Source organism: Chrysemys picta, chromosome 13, assembly GCF_011386835.1.
Source record: "Chrysemys picta bellii isolate R12L10 chromosome 13, ASM1138683v2, whole genome shotgun sequence".
In the NCBI taxonomy this organism is placed as follows: Eukaryota; Metazoa; Chordata; order Testudines; family Emydidae; genus Chrysemys; species Chrysemys picta.
Genome location: NC_088803.1, coordinates 676,462 through 696,029, shown reverse-complemented (window position 1 = coordinate 696,029; position 19,568 = coordinate 676,462). Strand labels below are relative to the sequence as shown.

General features: G+C 49.0%; 1 gene segment (V, D, J or C); it reads right to left on the bottom strand.

Moving 5' to 3' along the window:
* Window positions 1-14,322: 14,322 nt before the first annotated feature.
* Window positions 14,323-15,476, bottom strand: LOC135975495 (T cell receptor alpha variable 10-like). The segment is given in 2 exon segments: window positions 14,323-14,958; window positions 15,385-15,476. Coding segments are annotated over 2 exon segments (333 nt in total).
* Window positions 15,477-19,568: the final 4,092 nt, after the last annotated feature.

Sequence of the window (19,568 nt, the reverse complement as noted above, 5' to 3'; positions counted from 1 at the left end):
TGCCCCCGCACTCGGCTCTCTGGCTGCCGCACAGAGCTGGAGGGGAAGGAGGAGGAGAAATTGCGGGTCGGGGGGATCCGAGACCACGTTACACAGCGGGGCTCTGAACTGCCAGCCTGTGACAGCTCTGCGCGAGAGGCGAGTCAGTGATAAAACAGCGCCCCCTTGTGGGGAATGTGAAGAAATTTTGCTAAGCAGCTCAGTATTTTTTTTTACTTTTACTCCAGTCGGACTATCCCGTGTTCAATTACTGCAAAATCTCCCTGATGTCATGGAAAAGGAATTAGGGTCAATCCCGCAGCTGGAGTAAATCAGTGTAATTCCTGGAAAGAAGGCACAAAACGATTGTTTGCTTTTGCTTTCAAGGGGAGAGCGCTGACTGACGACATGTACCCAAACCACCTGCCACAAGGTTTTTGCCCCATCAGGCATTGGGAGCTTAACCCAGAATTCCAATGGGCAGCAGGGACTGTGGGATAGCTACCCACAGTGCACCACTCCCTGAGTCGATGCTACCCACGGTATTAAGGACGCACTCTGCCGACCAAATGTGTTGCTTCACTGTGTGGGGACATGCATTATCGACTGTATAAAATCGGTTGCTAAAGATCAACTTTATAAAATTGACCTAATTTCGTAGTGTAGACATGAGCGTGCCAGGATAAATAACCTTGGGACGTTATTAGAGATTTTAAACATAAACTTTCAGAAGTTACTTTAAAAGGACTTTAAAATTTGGAAGGTGAAAGAAATCCTTCTTCAAGACATAAATCTACATATAATTGCACAAGGCTAAGGGAAAACCTCCTATAAGGCAAGTTCCCTCATAACTACCCACTCCGGAGTGCCTTTCACCTTCCTCTGAAGTAGATGGTAGTAACTACATTCAGAGAGCAAATACTGTGCTAGACGGATGTCTGGTCTACTGCACACCTGTAATTCCGACATTTCTATCTTTCCTGACTTCACTTCAATTTCTGGATCACTGCATTTCTGAAACCAGCAAAACCTTCACACAGCAGACACAAGGGCAATTATGGGAGGTAGAAATAGTTGATAAATTAGACGAGATTTATATTCTGTTTCCTCCAGGAATGTGGAACATTTCAGTTTTTGAGAGACCCCCCAATGTCCTAGTTTAAGGGCTCGGATCTCAGCTGATAGGAACCAGGGCAGCTCAGCTGACTCCTGGGCAATTCCTCGCTGGTTTTAAGCATTTTGAGGAACTGGAACATTTGCTTCCACTGAGCTCCAGCCAGTCCCAGCAGTCTGGGGTCTGGCCCGTTCACCCCATTGGAGCGCTGCACAGTCACACCCGCGGGGTGGGAGTCACTGACTCCACTGGCGCTGTGCAGAGTCTGTTCCTCTGGGGCTCTGACCCACACCTCCTTAGTGCCGCCTCCTCTTCCCCCAGCGGGTTTCTGTGCAGCGACCCTGCTGGGTGCAATCACTGTGTCGCTCATGGCGCAGTAATAGACGGCGGAGTCGCGCAGTTCGCTGGAGCTTTTCTTCAGGTGGAAGGTCTTCCCCTGATTGTCGGGTGTGGCGGAGAACCCCCGCCGGCTCCTTCTCGCCTCCTCATCGGATGCTTCATATTGTGTCAGCAAGAGGCGAGGGGCTTCATTTGGGTGCTGCTCGTACCACCAGAGCGTAGGAGTACCGTAGGAAGTGTCATAGGTGCATTTCAGCAGCACTGGTTCCCCTTGGGATACAGTCACTCGGTCATCAGGTTGTGTCACTGACTCTCCATTAGCCCCTTCTGGGAAAAAAATAAAAGTTTACATAGACACACAGACGGCTCTTGGCTTTAACCTGCAATGTTTATCTACCTCCCAAGCTTTCGGAGACTAGAAGGAGGGGAAGATTTATAAACAAATGGTTACCCAAACCCCCCAAAACAAACAAACAAACAAAACAAAACAAAACAAAAAACAAAAAAAGTAGGGCTAACTCCGCGTCGCCTGGAACTGGATGCAACTTAACCCTAACCCCACCATTTACACCAGATGACCATCTAGTCCCATACAGAGCTGAAATGGTGCAGACACGCTACTCACCCAGAATCGGAAGTAGTGTAAGAACAGACACCCAGGGGAGGAACATATTTCAGGGCTAAAGTGGGATAGAATTTTTGTCCCAAAGCCAGGAACGAAGTTGCTTCCTCGCCTTCCCCAGCTGTGCGGAGGAGCTGGGAGGGAGAGGTTTTACTCAGGGAGGTGATGCCTTAAATACACAGGCAGCTCTTTGCTCACTGGCGCTGGTCTCCGCTGCTGAGTGACTGGTGCTAACCACGCAGGCCGTCCGCTACTGCCCCCGCACTCGGCTCTCTGGCTGCCGCACAGAGCTGGAGGGGAAGGAGGAGGAGAAATTGCGGGTCGGAGGTATCCGAGACCACGTTAAACAGCGGGGCTCTGAACTGCCAGCCGGTGACAGCTCTGCCCGAGAGACGAGTCAGTGATAAAACAGCGGCCCCTTGTGGGGAAGGTGGAGGAAGTTTTGCTAAACATCTCAGTGTTTCTCTTACTTTTACTCCAGTCGGTCTATCCCGTGTTCAATTACTGCAAAATCTGCCTGATGTCAAGGAACAGGAATTAGGGTCAAGTCCCCAGCTGGAGTAAAGTAGTGTAGCTCCCCTGGGATGAATTGAGCTACACCAAACCCCTGTATAGCTAGCTACACTGTACTGAAGAATTGGGAAGAAAAGATTCTAGTCTGAAATTGCTGGAAGGATTCACAGTCAAATGTCACACAGGGCACAGACGTGGCTGCACTATTCCTATCTTTTCTCTCAAGATTGCATCCGTAAAGGCAAAATGCAACACTTAACAGAGGCAGGATTGTTCACATCAGACAGAGCAACGATTCCCCTGTACTTAAAGACAAGCACAGTCTACACAATAGCAGAATTTGCCCATCCCAAAGCGAGTGCACATAACCCACAGGAGCCCCAAAATGGTGCATAAGCACAGGGTCAAGGGGGACTGATTGTTTCAGGGCTGTACTGTCCTCTGGGGTTCTGTGCCTTGGGGAGAGCTAACAGCTGCAGGGAGCCCCTATACTGAGCACTCTCCCCACATTGTTCACAGGAGTTCATCCTGGAAGATATCTCGCTGCTGAGGGTGACCTGGGAAGCAAGGGAGGGTCTTTTACTACAATGCAGCTTCTGCCCTGGCCCTTATGCAGCTGGGAGCTTGCAAAGGGAGCGCGGCGCTTTCCCCACCCCCGCTCTCCTCTTCCCCAGCTGATGCGCTCCCTTCCATGGAGCCGGGCGGCTGCTGGCTGCCCCTGCTTCTCTCCGCTTCCCCCAGAGCTTTCCCCGGTGGCCCGAGCTGCTGCTCCGCTCCTCCGCAGAGCCTTTCTGGACAGGCCTTTGCCTCGCTGATATTCCCATCACCCGGACAAAGGACACAGGACAGGACTGGGCTCTCCATGGCTCTAGCAGAGGCTGGACCTGGCTAATGTCCCCTCCCCCCCCACACACACACTCCCAGCTCAGCAGCACAGTCAGCCACCCCTTCTTGCATCTGAAGAAGTGAGGTTCTTACCCAGGAAAGCTTATGCTCCCAATACTTCTGTTAGTCTCAAAGGTGCCAGAGGACCCTCTGTTAATTTTCTATGAGCCTTTTTCCTATTTTTTTTCTTCAGAGTAAGCAACACATGTTCTTTAACAAGTGAAAGATCACTGAGTTTTAACCGTTTTGATTTACCTAGATGTTCGTGTCAGCCTGCATGCAACTCCCAAGATCAGTTTGACTAATTGCACTGTTTTATTTCAGCTCAAAGAGGAGCTAAAGGTTTTCCTTGGACTTTCTGCTCTGAAATTTGCAGCAACAGAGTCAACTAATCATGCTGATGTGTGATTATATTCTGTGATTATTTCCCCAATATGGAAACATGTGTAAAAGACAAAAAAAGGTGAAGGGGGCCACCAACACTTTTTTTTGCTTGCTGCGGCAAAAACCCTAGAGACGGCCCTGGCAGCACTGGAGTGGTGGTTTGCCTCGCGGGCTTTGCGGTAAGCATCCCGCAGCTCCTTCACTTCAACCCTGCACTGCTGTGCGTCCCGGTCATGGCCCCTTTCTATCATGGCCCTTGATATCTGCCTGAAGGTATCGTAATTCCTACGGCTGATGCACATCTGGGACTGGACATCTTCCTCCCCCCAAACACTGATGAAATCCAGCACCTCCCCACTGCTCCACACTGGGGATTGCCTGTCACATGGAGGCATGGTCACCTGGAAATATGTGCTGAGAGCACTCCATGCCTGGCTGAGCAAACAGGAAGGGGATTTTCAAAATTCCCAGAGAATTTAAAGGGTGTGCCTGGTGGTTGGTCACCTGAGGGCAGGGCAGTAGAGTTCAAAGTGATGACCAGAGTGGCTAGAACAGGCATTGTGGGACACTTCTGGAGGCCGATCAGAGAGCATTAATAGACTAGGGCATACACACTGGTTCCACGGCACTCCAGCCAGGCCACAGCAAGTGTTATGTATCTCATGGAAGTGGAGTACCAGGAGTCAGAGCACTCTATGTGCCTTGCCAGTGTGGATGTGTCATGAGTTAGAGCACATGGAGCTGCTTTCATGAGCTCTAACTTGCAAGTGTACCCAGGCCCTGAGAGTTATTTGGGCCACAACCTCAGTTGCTGTATATTGGCAAAGCTCCATTGGAGTTATTCTGGTACATTTGTGTGCATTATACCGTGCCAAAGGGGAGAGAGAGAATAATCCTAGGACATCCTCAATATTTTCCTCTCCCATATTAAAATTAAAAACAAGGAGAAGGGTGATCTTGTGCTTATGGTCCTGGACTGAAACTCATGAGACTTAAGAGGTCAGTTCCTAGTTTTACCACAGTCTCTCTGTGTGACCTTGCACAAGTCACTTAGGGTACATCTATACTGGCAGAGTTACAGCACCAGCAGTTACAGCACCGCTCAGAGAGCGCCGAAGGAAAACTGCTGTTGTGTGTTCACACTGACAGCTGCCTGCGCAATAGCATGTTCACACTTGCAGCACTATTCGGAGCGGTGCACTCTGGGCAGCTCTCCCACAGAGCACCTCTTTCTCTTTTGCCACTAAGAGTTGTGGGAAGGTGGAAGGGGTCATAGGGCATCCTGGGTCCTGCCCCAATGACCCATGGTGCATTGCTTTGCATCTCAGCAATCTCTGTGCTTCCTTCTGCATTTGGCACCATCTTTCAACAGTTTGTGTACTGCTAGCCCTGCCCTGCCTCTTTCGGGCTGCAGGAATAGATCCTAAACTGCTGACCAGTACACTGATTGATCTGACCATCACACCACGAGCAGCAGTGGAGTTATTCCTTAAACTATAAAGGCAAGAGGAGTGTGACATTGATCTCACCACACGTAGTAGCTATGACACAAGAATGCTTGTGGCATTCACGGAGGTGCTGACCACTGTGGAACACCACTTTTGGCTTTGAAAACAAGCACTGAGTGGTGGGATCACATCATGATGCATGTCTGGGATGACGAGCAGTGGCTGCAGAACATTCACATGAGGAAAACCACATACATGGGACTGTGTGAGAAGTTCGCACCAGCCCTGCGGCACAAGGACATGAGAATGAGAGATGCTCTGTCACTGGAGAAATGCGTGGCAATTGCACTGTGGAAGCTGGCAATTCAGACTGCTACCGATTGGTCGCTAACCAGTTCAGAGTGAGAAACTTGACTGTTGGACTCATGCTGATGGAAGTGTGCAGGGCCATTAATCGCATCCTGCTCCGAAAGACCGTGACACTGGGCAACATGCATGACATTGTGGATGGCTTTGCACAAATGGGCTTCCCTAACTGCGGAGGGGCGAAGGATGGCACGCACATTCCAATTCTGGCACCAGCCCACCTAGCCACCAAGTACATTAATCGCAAGGTGTATTTCTCGATGGTTCTCCAGGTGCTTGTGGATCACCATGGGCGTTTCACAGACATTAACACAGGCTGGTCCGGAAAGGTGCATGACGCACACATCTTTCAGAACAATGGCCTGTTCAAAAAGCTGCAAGCAAGGACTTTGTTCATGAAGTAGAAGATTACCGTGGGGGAAGTGGAAATGCCCATTGTGATCCTGGGAGACCCTGCCTACCCCTTAATGCCATGGTTCATGAAACCCTACACAGGGAGCCTTGACAGCAGCAAGGAGCAGTTCAACAACAGACTGAGCCAGTCCAGAATGATGGTTGAGTGTGCTTTTGGCCGTTCAAAAGCCCACTGACAATGCCTGTATGGGAAGCTGGACCTTGACGATGACAATATCCCTGTGCTTATAGCCGAGTGCTGTACCCTCCATAATATTTGTGAAGGGAAGGGTGAAAGCTTCACACAGGGCTGGACCACAGAGGCTCAGTGCCAGGAGGCTGAGTTTGAACAGCCAGAGACCAGGGCTATTAGAGGGGCACAGCACGGGGCCATAAGGATCAGGGTTGCTTTGAGGCAGCAATTTGAAGCTGAAAGCCACTAATATTTGTTTCTACGCTTGGGAGTGCAGTGCTTGTAATGATAGGAGGTGATTGCTACACATGATGCAAGAAGGGGCCTTAATATAACTGTATGTTGCTTTGCAGGGCTCTTTTTGCTTTCACTTAACAGAATAAAGATTGATTTAAAAAAAAACACTATTTTTTTTATTGAAAGACAACAAACAGAGGAGAGAGTCAAATGAAAAACTTCATTAGCTGGGAGGGGGAAGGAATATGGGGGAATAGAAGGTCTCAAAAGGAGGAGGGGTCCCAGAATGGCTACAGATTTATGTATGTCCAGGGATTCATAGATTCAAGGACTGGAAGGGACCTCGAGAGGTCATCGACTCCAGTCCCCTGCCCGCATGGCCAGACCAAATACTGTCTAGACCATCCCTGATAGACATTTATCTAACCTACTCTTAAATATCTCCAGAGATGGAGATTCCACAACCTCCCTAGGCAATTTATTCCAGTGTTTAACCACCCTGACAGTTAGGAACTTTTTCCTAATGTCCAACCTAAACCTCCCTTGCTGCAGTTTAAGCCCATTGCTTCTTGTTCTATCCTTAGATGCTAAGGTGAACAAGTTTTCTTCCTCCTCCTTATGACACCCTTTTAGATACCTGAAAACTGCTATCATGTCCCCTCTCAGTCTTCTCTTTTCCAAACTAAACAAACCCAATTCTTTCAGCCTTCCTTCATAGGTCATGTTCTCAAGACCTTTAAACATTCTTGTTCCTCTTCTCTGGACCCTTTCCAATTTCTCCACATCTTTGTTGAAATCCGATGCCCTGAACTGCACACAATACTCCAGTTGAGGCCTAACCAGCACAGAGTAGAGCGGAAGAATGACTTCTCGTGTCTTGCTCACAACACACCTGTTAATGCATCCCAGCATCACACTGTTAACTCATATTTAGCTTGTGGTCCACTATAACCCCTAGATGCCTTTCTGTCGTACTCCTTTCTAGACAGTCTCTTACCATTCTGTATGTGTGAAACTGATTTTTCCTTCCTAAGTGGAGCACTTTGCATCCAGACCAGTGGCACCGCTATACGCACCCACATGGCCCCACAATATGCCAACATTTTTATGGCTGACCTGGAACAACGCTTCCTCAGTTCTCGTCCACTCATGCCCCTTCTCTACCTATGCTATATTGATGACATCTTCATCATCTGAACCCATGGGAAGGAGACCCTGGAAGAATTCCACCATGATTTCAACAGCTTCCACCCCACTATCAACCTCAGCCTGGACCAATCTACACGGGAGGTCCACTTCCTAGACACCACCGTACAAATAAGCGATGGCCACATTAAAACCACCCTATACCGAAAACCCACCGACCGCTACGCCTACCTTCATGCCTCCAGCTTCCACCCCGGTCACACCACACGATCCATCATCTACAGCCAAGCACTGAGGTACAATAGCATCTGCTCCAACCCCTCAGACAGAGACCAACACCTACAAGATCTTCACCAAGCATTCTCAAAACTATGATACCCACACAAGGAAATAAAGAAACAAATCAACAGAGCCAGACGTGTATCCAGAAGCCTCCTGCTACAAGACAGGCCCAGAAGAGAAACCAACAGAACTCCACTGGCCATCACCTACAGTCCTCAGCTTAAACCTCTCCAACGCATCATCAGTGATCTACAACCCATCCTGGACAATGATCCCTCACTTTCACAGACCTTGGGAGACAGGCCAGTCCTCGCCCACAGACAGCCTGCCAACCTTAAGCATATTCTCACCAGCAACCACGCACCGCACCATAACAACTCTAACTCAGGAACCAACCCATGCAACAAACCTTGATGCCAACTCTGCCCACATATCTACACCAGCAACACCATCACAGGACCTAACCAGATCAGCTACAACATCACTGGCTCATTCACCTGCACATCCACCAATGTTATATATGCCATCATATGCCAGCAATGCCCCTCTGCTATGTACATTGGCCAAACTGGACAGTCACTACGCAAGAGGATAAATGGACACAAGTCAGATATCAGGAATGGCAATATACAAAAACCTGTAGGAGAACACTTCAACCTCCCTGGCCACACAATAGCAGATGTAAAGGTAGCCATATTACAGCAAAAAAACTTCAGGACCAGATTCCAAAGAGAAACTGCTGAGCTTCAGTTCATTTGCAAATTTGACACCATCAGATCAGGATTAAACAAAGACTGTGAATGGCTATCCAACTACAGAAGCAGTTTCTCCTCCCTTGGTGTTCACACCTCAACTGCTAGCAGAGCACCTCACCCTCCCTGATTGAACTAACCTCGTTATCTCCATACTGATTTATACCTGCCTCTGGAGATTTCCATTACTTGCATCTGAAGAAGTGAGGTTCTTACCCACAAAAGCTTATGCTCCCAATACTTCTGTTAGTCTCAAAGGTGCCACAGGACCCTCTGTTGCTTTTTACAGATTCAGACTAACACGGCTACCCCTCTGATACTTGACACTTTGCATTTGTCTTTGTTAAACTTCATCCTGTCTACCTCAGACCATTTCTCCAATTTGTCCAAATCATTTTGAATTATTACCCGGTCCTCCAAAGCAGTTGCAATCCCTCCCAGTTTGGTATCATCTGCAAAATTAATAAGCGTACTTTCTATGCCAATATCTAAGTCGTTGATGAAGATATTGAACAGAGCTGGTCCCAAAACAGACCTCTACGGAACCCTACTTGTTATGCCTTTCCAGCAGGATTGGGAACCATTAATAACTACTCTCTGAGTATGATTATCCAGTGAGTTATGCACCCACCTTATAGTAGCCCCATCTACTATAAACTTAGTTTGCCCATCCCTGGTCTGGTCTGTACTTTTATTAAAGGCAATTGGTTGGTATATTATATTCAAGCCTCCCCAGGAAAGGGGATGAAGGGGTTTGGGGGGATATTTTGCGGAAATGGGAACTCCAAGAAGTCCTTTTCCTGAATCTTTGTCTAAATCACTTGGTGGTGGCAGCAGTACTGTTCAAGAACAAGGAAAGGATTTATGCCTTGGAGACGTTTTAACCTAAGCTATTAGAAATAACCTTAGGGGATTTGGGATTTTTTTTCATGTGGGTCCCCATATTTGTACCCCAGAGTTCAGAGTGGCGATGGAATCCTGACACAAGACAAGCCATTTACAATTTACACTTTAGTTCTCTACACAGGGAAAAGGACATTAAACGATATAAACTCATACATGCTACAGGGGGCTACAACAGTGGTACCCTTAACTCACCCAACAATATTATTAATCTATCCAACCACACACTTAGCCCAACAGAAGAGTCTGTCCTATCTCAAGGACTCCCGTTCTGCCCCACCACCCCCATGAACATGATACAGTTCTGCCATGATCTAGAAGCCTACTTTTGGTGTCTCTGACGCAAGGAATATTTTCAACACACAACTGAACAGCGCACTGGACCACGGGAACCCTCCTACCAACACTACAAGAAGAAAAAATCTGCGTGGACTCCTCCTGATCGTCAAAATGACACACTGGACTTCTACAGAGGATTTTAAGGCCCGGCTTGACAAAGCTCTGACTGGGATGATTTAGTTGGGAATTGGTCCTGCTTTGAGCAGGGGGTTGGACTAGATACCTCCTGAGGTCCCTTCCAACCCTGACATGCTTTGGCGACTTTGCTTTTGTCTATTTTTTCGTGTCAACATTAGTTTCATCAACAAAACTTGGTAGTGCAGAGAAGCCCTCGCAGGGTTGGAAGTTTATTGTCACCAAAATTGGGCAGTTTTTTTGACAAAGTCCTGCTGCAGTGTTTATGCTCTCGCTGTTTTGTTGCCAAAAGGCAGTGCTGGTGACAAAACTTGGCAGTGTAGAGAAGCCTCAAACTGGGGGGGGAGGGGGAGTTGTTCAGCTCGCCCTGCATTTCCTCTCGCTGTGCCTCTCACGGCGCAGTAATACACCCCCGAGTCCTGCACCGCCACCTCGGTGATGCGCAGCGGGGCGGACCGGCTGGGGGAGTCAATGGAGAGTTCAAAGCGCTCCGACGTCTCCGCGGAGTTGTAGCCAGAGATCACAGCTCGAGGGGCAGCTCCGGGGCTGTGTTAGTACCAAATAATTTTAACGTAGCCAGCGACACTGTGATTACAGGGGAGGTCAGCCCTGCCCCCCGCCAGGAAAGACAGCGCAGCAGGCTGAGAAACCTTCGCGCCCACCGCTCTGCCTGGGAGGAAAAAATAATAAAAACAGAGCATGAACAATCCCCCAGACACAGACAGGGAAACTAGCATCAGCAGCAGCGTGAAGTGTCATCGAGAAGGACACCCGGACACAGGTGAAAATTAATAAATACGGGGGGGAGGGGAGAATAATGCCCAGAAATGCCACGTGGGAATCTGACTCACTCGAAACAAGGACCAGCACAAGCGTGGAGACCAGGGTTTTAAGCATCCTCTCCATGAAGATTCGGTGTCTCTGCGCTTCTGTACGGAGCGGCTCCGTTTTCTCTCCACTGAGGCACCCCCGCCCCCAGCAACGTTAAAAGAAATTAATTAAACTCTTCTCGCAGAGAGAAGCCAAGCTCTGTCTTCTGAGGGCTGAAGGAATCCGGGAACGCTGCTTCTGTTCCAAATTAAATTGTGACTTTTGGTGTCAAGCACCAAATCTTTCTGTGCTTGGTTGGTAGCTGCCTTTCCGCTGCGCTGCTAAAAAGTCTCTCAGGGCCCGGGACTGGAGAGGGTTGGGGTGCGGCGTAACGGAGTAGGTGGAGAGAAAAAACTAGATGTATAGAACAACGAGAAAGTGGTCTCCGTTCTGGAGCGCCCCATCCCGGGCTCTTGTCTGAACTGCACGGGGACACGGGGGAGCAGAAAACTTTGTTCTGGCTTTCATAGAAGGAGGAGGGAGGGGAGTTAGTTTTGTTTGTTTCTTGTTGCTAATGAAATGTGGATCACCTTATAGCTTTGAAGCCAGAGATATTTTGCATTCGGCTCCCTTAAGGGAAGATGGTTTCCCACTGGTTATGTTTAGTAATGAACTTTCCTTGAGAAAGTATCCCGTAGGAAGAAAAGGAAAGAAAAGAAAGTGAATTCGTGTCTCGGATTTCTTGTAATCTAGTCACCACAATGAACACATGTGGAGTGACTCCGGATTCACACTGATCTTCACACAGTTGTCCCTGGATCTGCAGACCTGGGTTCCAGCCCTCTGGTCCTCACGATATGGGTCCAGCCCCCATTGACTCCATTAGAGTTGTTTTCATTTATAACGTCTCAGGATCTGTCCCCTTGGCTGCCATGGAATTACGCTGCTTTAAACCATCTGGGGAACTGTCCCTGCATCTCCTCCCCTAAACTGCCTGTCAGAGACTGAGGGTTTTTGCCCTGAGCCCAGCTCTGCCTGTGTCACTGTGCATCCACCGCACAGAGGTAGGGGCCTGAGTCCCCCAGCTGGGAGTCGGTGATGTGCAGGGAGCTGCGTTTCCCACTTTCCAGGCGCTCGCCTATGAACCGCCCCACAGTGACATTCTCATTAGAGCTCGCGGTCAGCAGGTGGGTCGGCCCTTGCCCAGGGAGCTGCTGGTACCACTGGAAGATTTTGAAAGCGCTGGTGAAAGAGCAGGACATGGTGGAGACCTTCCCTTCCCCAGTAACCAGCGACTCGGGGCTCTGATCCACTTGGGCTTCGCAGCAGGAGACTGGAGGGAAAAGAAATAATAGCAGCTAAAATAAATATTATGAGAGTGTTACATTTACTCTTTCTCTATGGATCTATCTATCCAGCCTTCCCTCTGCAGCCTCCATCCATCGCTCTGCTGTTCTATCCCCAGTATCTATATCTACTTATTTATACAGATAGATATAGATCTTGCCATCAGCATCTATTTATCCTTCTCTGTACTCTCCCTGAATCTTAAAAAAGCAGGACAAGAAAGGCTAACAAAGAACTTCAAAGCAATATTACTGTTCAAATAGATCAGAGGATGAGATATTTCCCACTGGCAGACCCCTCTCTCCTGATGGGTGAAGTAGCTCATAAATAGATAGCGTAATGGAGATCTATCTATCTAACTATTTACCTATCTATATAAAATATCTTGCCTCTCACTGACTTTTAAGAGTCTGCATCTTTTTACCCTTTAGAACGAGAAAATATTTGTTTCACTCACAGAGAAAAGCAAAGGTGAGAAGAAGGCTCCACAGAGCAGCTCCACTCTCTGAGGCCATGGTGAGCTCCGTTTCTTCTCTCCCTCGCAGAGGAATATACCGAAGCGGAGTCAATCCGAGGAAGGTTTGCAGGAGACCAGTGGAAACGAGAATTCTCCCTCCCCTCAGGTTACCCCCTTCTCAAGGGGAAGGATTCTCTGCCTACAGAGGCTGCTGTTTCATTGTCTGCCCCGGGGAGGAACAGCAGCTCTGTGAACGGTGCTGGGCTGGGTCCAGACCAGATCTCAGGCTGTGGGAATTAACCAGGGTTTGCAGGGGAGGGTGTGAGCACTCTAGCGCCATCTGCTGCCCTGGGACACAAGGGATGCGGAAGAAGTTCTTTGTTCAGGGGAATCCCAGCTGACAGATCACGAGAATGACACAGACGCATACACAGTTTCATTCCCCGTTGACTCCGATGGACCTACACCGATTTACACCTGCTGGGGATATGGCTCCATTGACACTAATGGACCACTGCCAATTTACAGGAGCTGAGGGTCTGTCCCCTTGAAAACTCAGAGAATGGGTGTACGATCCCCTGGTAAGCAAATCTATAGGGAAAAATAGAGCAGGAGAGTTGGCAACTTTTCTAGAGCGATATTATTATGGGCACAAGAGCAAACTATCCCAATGTATAGGAAAGTTAGGAAGTATGGCCAGGAATCGTGGCCAATGGGAGCTGTGGGGGTGGCGTCCGCATGCCAGGGCAGCAGCATGGGCCGCGCAGAGCCACCTGTTCCCCCCCCATACACACACACCAAACGGGAGATGCCCCAGGTAGGCGCCCTGCACCCTAACCCCCTACCCCAACCCTGAGCCCTCTCCCACACTCTAATTCCCTCCCAGACCCCGCACCCCAACCCTGAGCCTGCTCCAGCACCCTAATTCCCTTCTAGATGGTAGACCCACACAGTCAAACCCTGAGCCCACTCCCACACCCTAACTCTTGTCCAGAACCCAGACTCCAACCCCAAGCCCCCTCTGGCACCCCAACTCCCCCCCAGACCCCGCACTTCCACCCCAACCTCCTGCCCTGAGCCCCCTCCCACACTCCAAACCCTTTGGCCCGAGCCTGGAGCCACCTCCTGCATCCCAAAGGCCTCATCCCAAGCCCCACCCTAGAGCCGGCACCCCCAGTTGGAGCCCTCACCCCCTCCCGCTCCCACTCTCCTGGCTCAGTCTCCTCCCACACACTGAACCCCTCATTTTGGTCCTACCCTGGAGCCTAGGAACACCACAAACTCTAATAGCCCAAGGCCCTGGAAGGAGTACTGCAGAAATGGATCTAGGGACTGTAGTAGATCACAAACCATATGTTAGTCAGCAATGTAATCTTGTTGCAAAGAAAGTGAACAACATTTTGTGACTTGAGTATTGCGACCAGTTTAGGGCACCAGACTTCAGGAAAATTGTGGAAAAAGCCCAGGGGGCAGAAACAAAGAGCATTAAAGGTCTAGAACACATGATCTATGAGGGAAAAGAGAAAAAAAATGCATGTTTCATCTGGAGAAGAGAAGGAGGGGAGACATGATAACAGTCTTCAAGTAAGTAAAAGGTTGTTTTAAAGAAGAAGGTGATAAATTGTTCTTCTTAACCACTGAGGACAGGACAAGAAGTAATGAGCTTTAATTACAGCAAGGGAGATTTAGTTTAGACGTTAGGAAAAGCCCCCTGTCAGGGTTGTTAAGCACTGGAATAAATTGCCTATGGAAGTTGTGGAATCTCCATCATTGGCGGCTTTTAAGACCAGATTAGACAGTGTCGGGGATAGTCTGATAATACTTACTCCTGATTCAGTGCAGAAGCCTGAACTATATAACCTATCAGTGTCCCTTCCAGTTCTACATTTCTATGATTCTGTGATTGGCTTCCATGGAGTAATATTGTTTTGCACCATCTGGGGATCTGTCCCTGCATCTCCTGGCCCTAAGCTGTCTCTCAGAAGATGAGGGTTTTTGCTCTGAGCTCAGCTCTGCCTGTGTCACTGTGCATCCACCGCACAGAGGTAGCTGCCTGAGTCCCCCAGCTGGGAGTCGGTGATGTGCAGAGAACTGCGTTTCCCATCTTCCAGGGGCTGCCCCACGAACCGCTTCTCAGTAGCGTTCTCCTGAGGGCTCACGGTCAGCAGGTGGGTCAGGCCTCGCCCAGGGAGCTGCTGGTACCAGTGGAAGGTTTGATACTTGCTGGTGAAAGCACAGGACATGGTGGAGACCTTCCCTTCCCCTGTAACCAGCGACTGGGGGTTCTGATCCACCTGGGCTTCGCAGCAGGAGACTGGAGGGAAACAAAAGAACAGTTGAAATGTAGCATTCAAGTGTAGGCGAGAGTGTGTTACTTTGCCATTCTACCTATCTGACCATTCTTCCCTATGTGGTGTCTCCCCATCCTTTCCTCTGAAGCACCCTTCCTTCCATCCATTCTCCCGTGCACCCTATCTCTGGCTACCTAGAATCTTCCTCAGTCTTGAAAAGAGGTAAGAAATGCTAACAAATAACCCCAGGGCAATGTGACTATTAAAATAGATCAGAGACAGAGTGTGTCCCATTGGCAGCCCCCTCTTTCCCATATATAGGTGCTGTAACTCTGAATCAAACAGAGCTGTGAACTGAATCAAACACGGCTCCAGTCGTTCCTAGTTCAATGTCCTACAAGCGACGCAGCTGCTTGGAAGAGCCCAGCGTGTTCTGAGCAGAAACTTACAGTACAAAGGAAGAAAGACCCAGGGGACTTGCAGCCTCATGATTCTCGGGGGTGGCGAGGTGAATTTCTGACACCTGTAGCAACCGGGCACTGAGATGCAGTGGGTGCCTGGTTCATCTCTGCCTGATTTTATTTTTCTTCTCAGACACATCATGTGACACACACACCAGCCTAGGCTCCTGTAACTGCCGCCGCTTGCTCCTGCACAACCTCAACTGCGGTCTCGGAGCTGTACACCCCCAGCGTAGACAAAGGCACCCGGCATGAGGGGATTCCTTGGCTGTATCTGAACAGCAGCAACCAAGCTGCGACAGGAGAGCCCAGTAGCTAGAGCACTCACCAAGGCCTGAGTTCGAGTCCTTCCTCCACCAAAGACATTCTGGGTGCCTTTTGGCAAGTCACTCAGGGCCACGTTTTTAAAGGGTGGCCCAGTGGGGTTTTCAAACACACCCAGGGCCCCTAACTCTCATTGATTTTAAAGGGGTGTTTGGCACCGAGGCACTTGTGAAAAATCCCACAAGGTACCTAGGGCCGTTTAAAAATCCACCCCTCTGTTCCTCAGATCCCCAGCCATAAAATGGGGGTAACAGCACTTTCCCACCTCGCACGGGTATTGTGTGGACCAATAAAGTGATGGTTGTGAGGTGGGTAGACACTGTGGTAATATGGCCAGAGAAATACCCAATGCAGGCAGTTTTAGGCTGGAATGGTCAAAGATTTCTGAGGGAGTTTGTAGCCCAATTTCCCTTGAATTCCACTGGGAGCGGATCACCTAATTCCCTTGGGCTCCCTTGAAAATATTTTTAAAAGCGCCTTTGTCCCACCCCGACCTCCGACCCAACCCCTGCAGTATCTCAGCACCACACAGACATGAATGGATTTAGCCTGGGATTTTCAAAGGAACGAAAGGGAGTTAGGAACCCGTGTCCTGTTGAATTTCAGTGATATTTGGCCACCTAGCCTCGCAATGGCACATTTCTTGAGTTTTTGTGAAGTTAAGGAGTCTAGCAATGGTTAGTCTGAGTCAGAGAAAACAAGGGGTCAGATTTTCAAATATGTATGATATCAAGAAGGCCAGAAATGACCAGGTTGCAGCAGATAAGAGAATGTGTGTGTGTGTGTGTGTGTGTGTGCACGTGTGTGTGTGTGTGTGAGAGAGAGAGAGAGAGAGAGAGAGAGAGAGAGAGAGAGAGAGAAAGAGAGTTTGTTGGGTGCAAGACTTTGAGAGAGTGCATTTGTGTTTGATCTGCATGTGAGTGAGTTTGGGATGTGTGCTAGTGTGTGTGTGTGTGTCACTTTATGGTGTGTGAGTGAGAGAATTTGAAGGTCGTGTGTGAGCGATTGTGTGGGTGTTTGATGTATGTAAGAGCAACTTTGATATATATCAACAAAGAGTCCTGTGGATGCATGTGACGAAGTGGGCATTCACCCACGAAAGCTCCAATACATCCGTTAGTCTTAAAGGTGCCACAGGACTCTCTGTTGCTTTTTACAGATCCAGACTAACACGACTACCCCTCTGATATTTGGGATATATGTTATTCTGGGTGTGCGTGACTTGTTTGTGCCTGTGAATTGTGAGTTCCCTTATGCAGAAATGTGTGTGTGTGTGTGTTTATGAGAGAGAAGAAAGAAAGTAACTTTGTGAGTGTGTGTGACAGAGATTTTGTGTTTGTGTCTGTGTCCGTGAAACACAGAAGTAATTATGTGTCTAAATGACATTTCAATGTCCAGGCTGAATTAAGGATGTGCCTTTATATTTGGTAGTAAAACAGTGATGGAAAACTCCTGCACCATTTCTCATTACTTCCTGCAGCTGTCAGTGAAACGCAGTGGCCACCAGATGGCAGCGCGTAACCACAAACTTGTTTGTTTGCTTTCAGAACAGGGTTTGCCACATTTTTATTACATTTTCTTTTCAAATTAACCCAGCAGGGCCTGAGGCAGTTCTGTTACTTCGCTCTCGGTTTTAGGTGATGGGGAACCATCTACTTTCAATGCGGTTTGTAGTTCCTGTGATTTGAACATGCAGGCTGAGAGTCTGAAACTAGCCTAAGAGAAAAAGATGCCCGATCCCCATTAAATTAATGCAGATTGATCATCCACATTTCCAAAGCAGCCTAAGGGAATTAGATGCCCAAATCCTATTGAATTTCAATGGAACTTGATCATCTAAATCCTCTAGGCCCTTTGAGAATGCCAGCCTCAGTATAAATCTGGGAGCTCTCTTTCCAGGAGTAACTGAGCTCTTCTGACAATGCCCTGATGTTTGCCCCTGTGCAGAGCCCTAAGTGCCAGTTAAGTCCAGAAGTTTGAGGGTTAGGTGTCCCTTGGGTTAAGTGTCAACCCAGGATTGAATTTCAACTGGGGGTTTTCAAAGGAGCCTAGGGGAGTTAGATGCCCAGCAACCATTGGTTTTGAATAGAATCGTGGTCCCTAACTCCACAAGGAACCCATCCCAGACTTCGCCAGCCCCCAGTGAGATATTAATAGATTCACTGATGGATAGATCCTAAAGTAAGAAGAGACCTTTGTGATCATCCAGTCTGACCTCCTGCTTTAACACAGGCCAGAGAAGGATACTCAGGGATATCTGCACCCAGCCCATAGCTTGTGGCTCACCTAGAGGAAAGACACCCAGTTTTGATTTAAAGACTTCAAATGATGGAGAATCCACCATCTCCCTGGGTCAGCTGTGTCAGTGTTTAATTACCCTCACTGTTAAAAATGTGCACTTTGTTTCTAGTCTAAATTTGTCTCACTCCGGCTTCCAGCCATGGGATCTTATTCTGCCTTTGTCTCGTTCCATCTCCTCTTTGCGGCGAATTTCTGAGTACCATTGTGGTGCCGCCTTTTCCCAGAAAGAAGGAAGAGGTTTTCATCTCCAGGAAGCCAGCTGTGGCAGGTCTCACCCCACTTCATAGCCCTCTACCCCACACCCACCCGTTTCCTGCCCGTGCTCGCCTCCTAACTTCACCTGCAGGAGTCAGTTTCTTACAGTAGCGGAGAGGTGTCAGGTTTTTGTTCAGGACTCCCTAGGAATTTCAACACCGTGTCTCTACTGAAAGCGCAGAAGTACATGGCCGCGTCCCCAAACTCCAGAGCTGTGATCCTCAAACTGACGGAGCTTTTGGACTTCTCCAAACTGACAGAGAATCTCTCCCCGGCCTCATTCCTCTTTGTTCCTCCAGAATATTGCTGAAAAAGGAAATTAAGGCTTTCCCCGGGGGGCTGTTTGTACCAATACAAATAATAGCTGCTAGCCGCAGTTTTATAGGTGCAGTCCAGGGAAACGGATTCGAGCTCCACCCCTGACACTGCCGGCTGGGTCTGAGTTACAGCATCTTCCATGCTGGAGCCTGGCACAAGGAGAGGGGCAAAGAGAGGTTAGTGGGAGGATCCTGTCACTGAGGGGAGTTCTTGGTTCTGGGATTTTTTAGGAGCTGAAGGGATTTCATGGAATCATGGAAATGTCGGGCTGACCTCAAGAGGTCATGTAGAGCCCCCCATCCCCTTCTGAGGCCATGAGACCATCCCTGACGGGTGTTTCTCTAACCTGATCTTCAAACCCTCCAACAATGCGGGTTCCACAGCCTCCCTACTTAACGTGTCCAGAGCTCAACTCTCCTTACGGTTAGAAAGTTTTTCCTAACGTCTTATCTCACTCTCCCTTCCTGCGAACTAAGCCACTTACTTCTTGCCCCGCCGTCTGTGGACATGAAGAACAACAGATCACCCTCCTCTTTATTTAGACTCCCAGATTCCATTGAAATTCAATTCCAGTGGGATTTGGGCACCTAAATCCCTGCCTGAGAGCATCCCTTCTTGCAGAGGAGGAGGAGGAAGGTCTGTTTAATCTCTCAGCGCCAGTAATGAAGGGGGTGGGGGGAGGCAGGTGGAGAATCTTTCAGAAATGGGATTTGGAATCTTACTCACTGAAAAGCAAAATCAGCACAATGGCCGAGTCCCGGACCGTGGCCATCGCCTCAGCGTCTCGGCTCTTCTGCAGGGCACTGCCGCTTTTCTCTCCAGCCAGCCTGGGAGAGAGTCATGCAGGCGGCAGCTCTTGTCCTCCCCCTGCAGCCCTGGGCCGAGGGAGGAGAGAGAGCCGCTGTCTGAATGGTGAAGATTAGAAATCAGGCAGTGATGTCACAGCTGGAGGTGTGAGTGACTCCTGGGGCCAA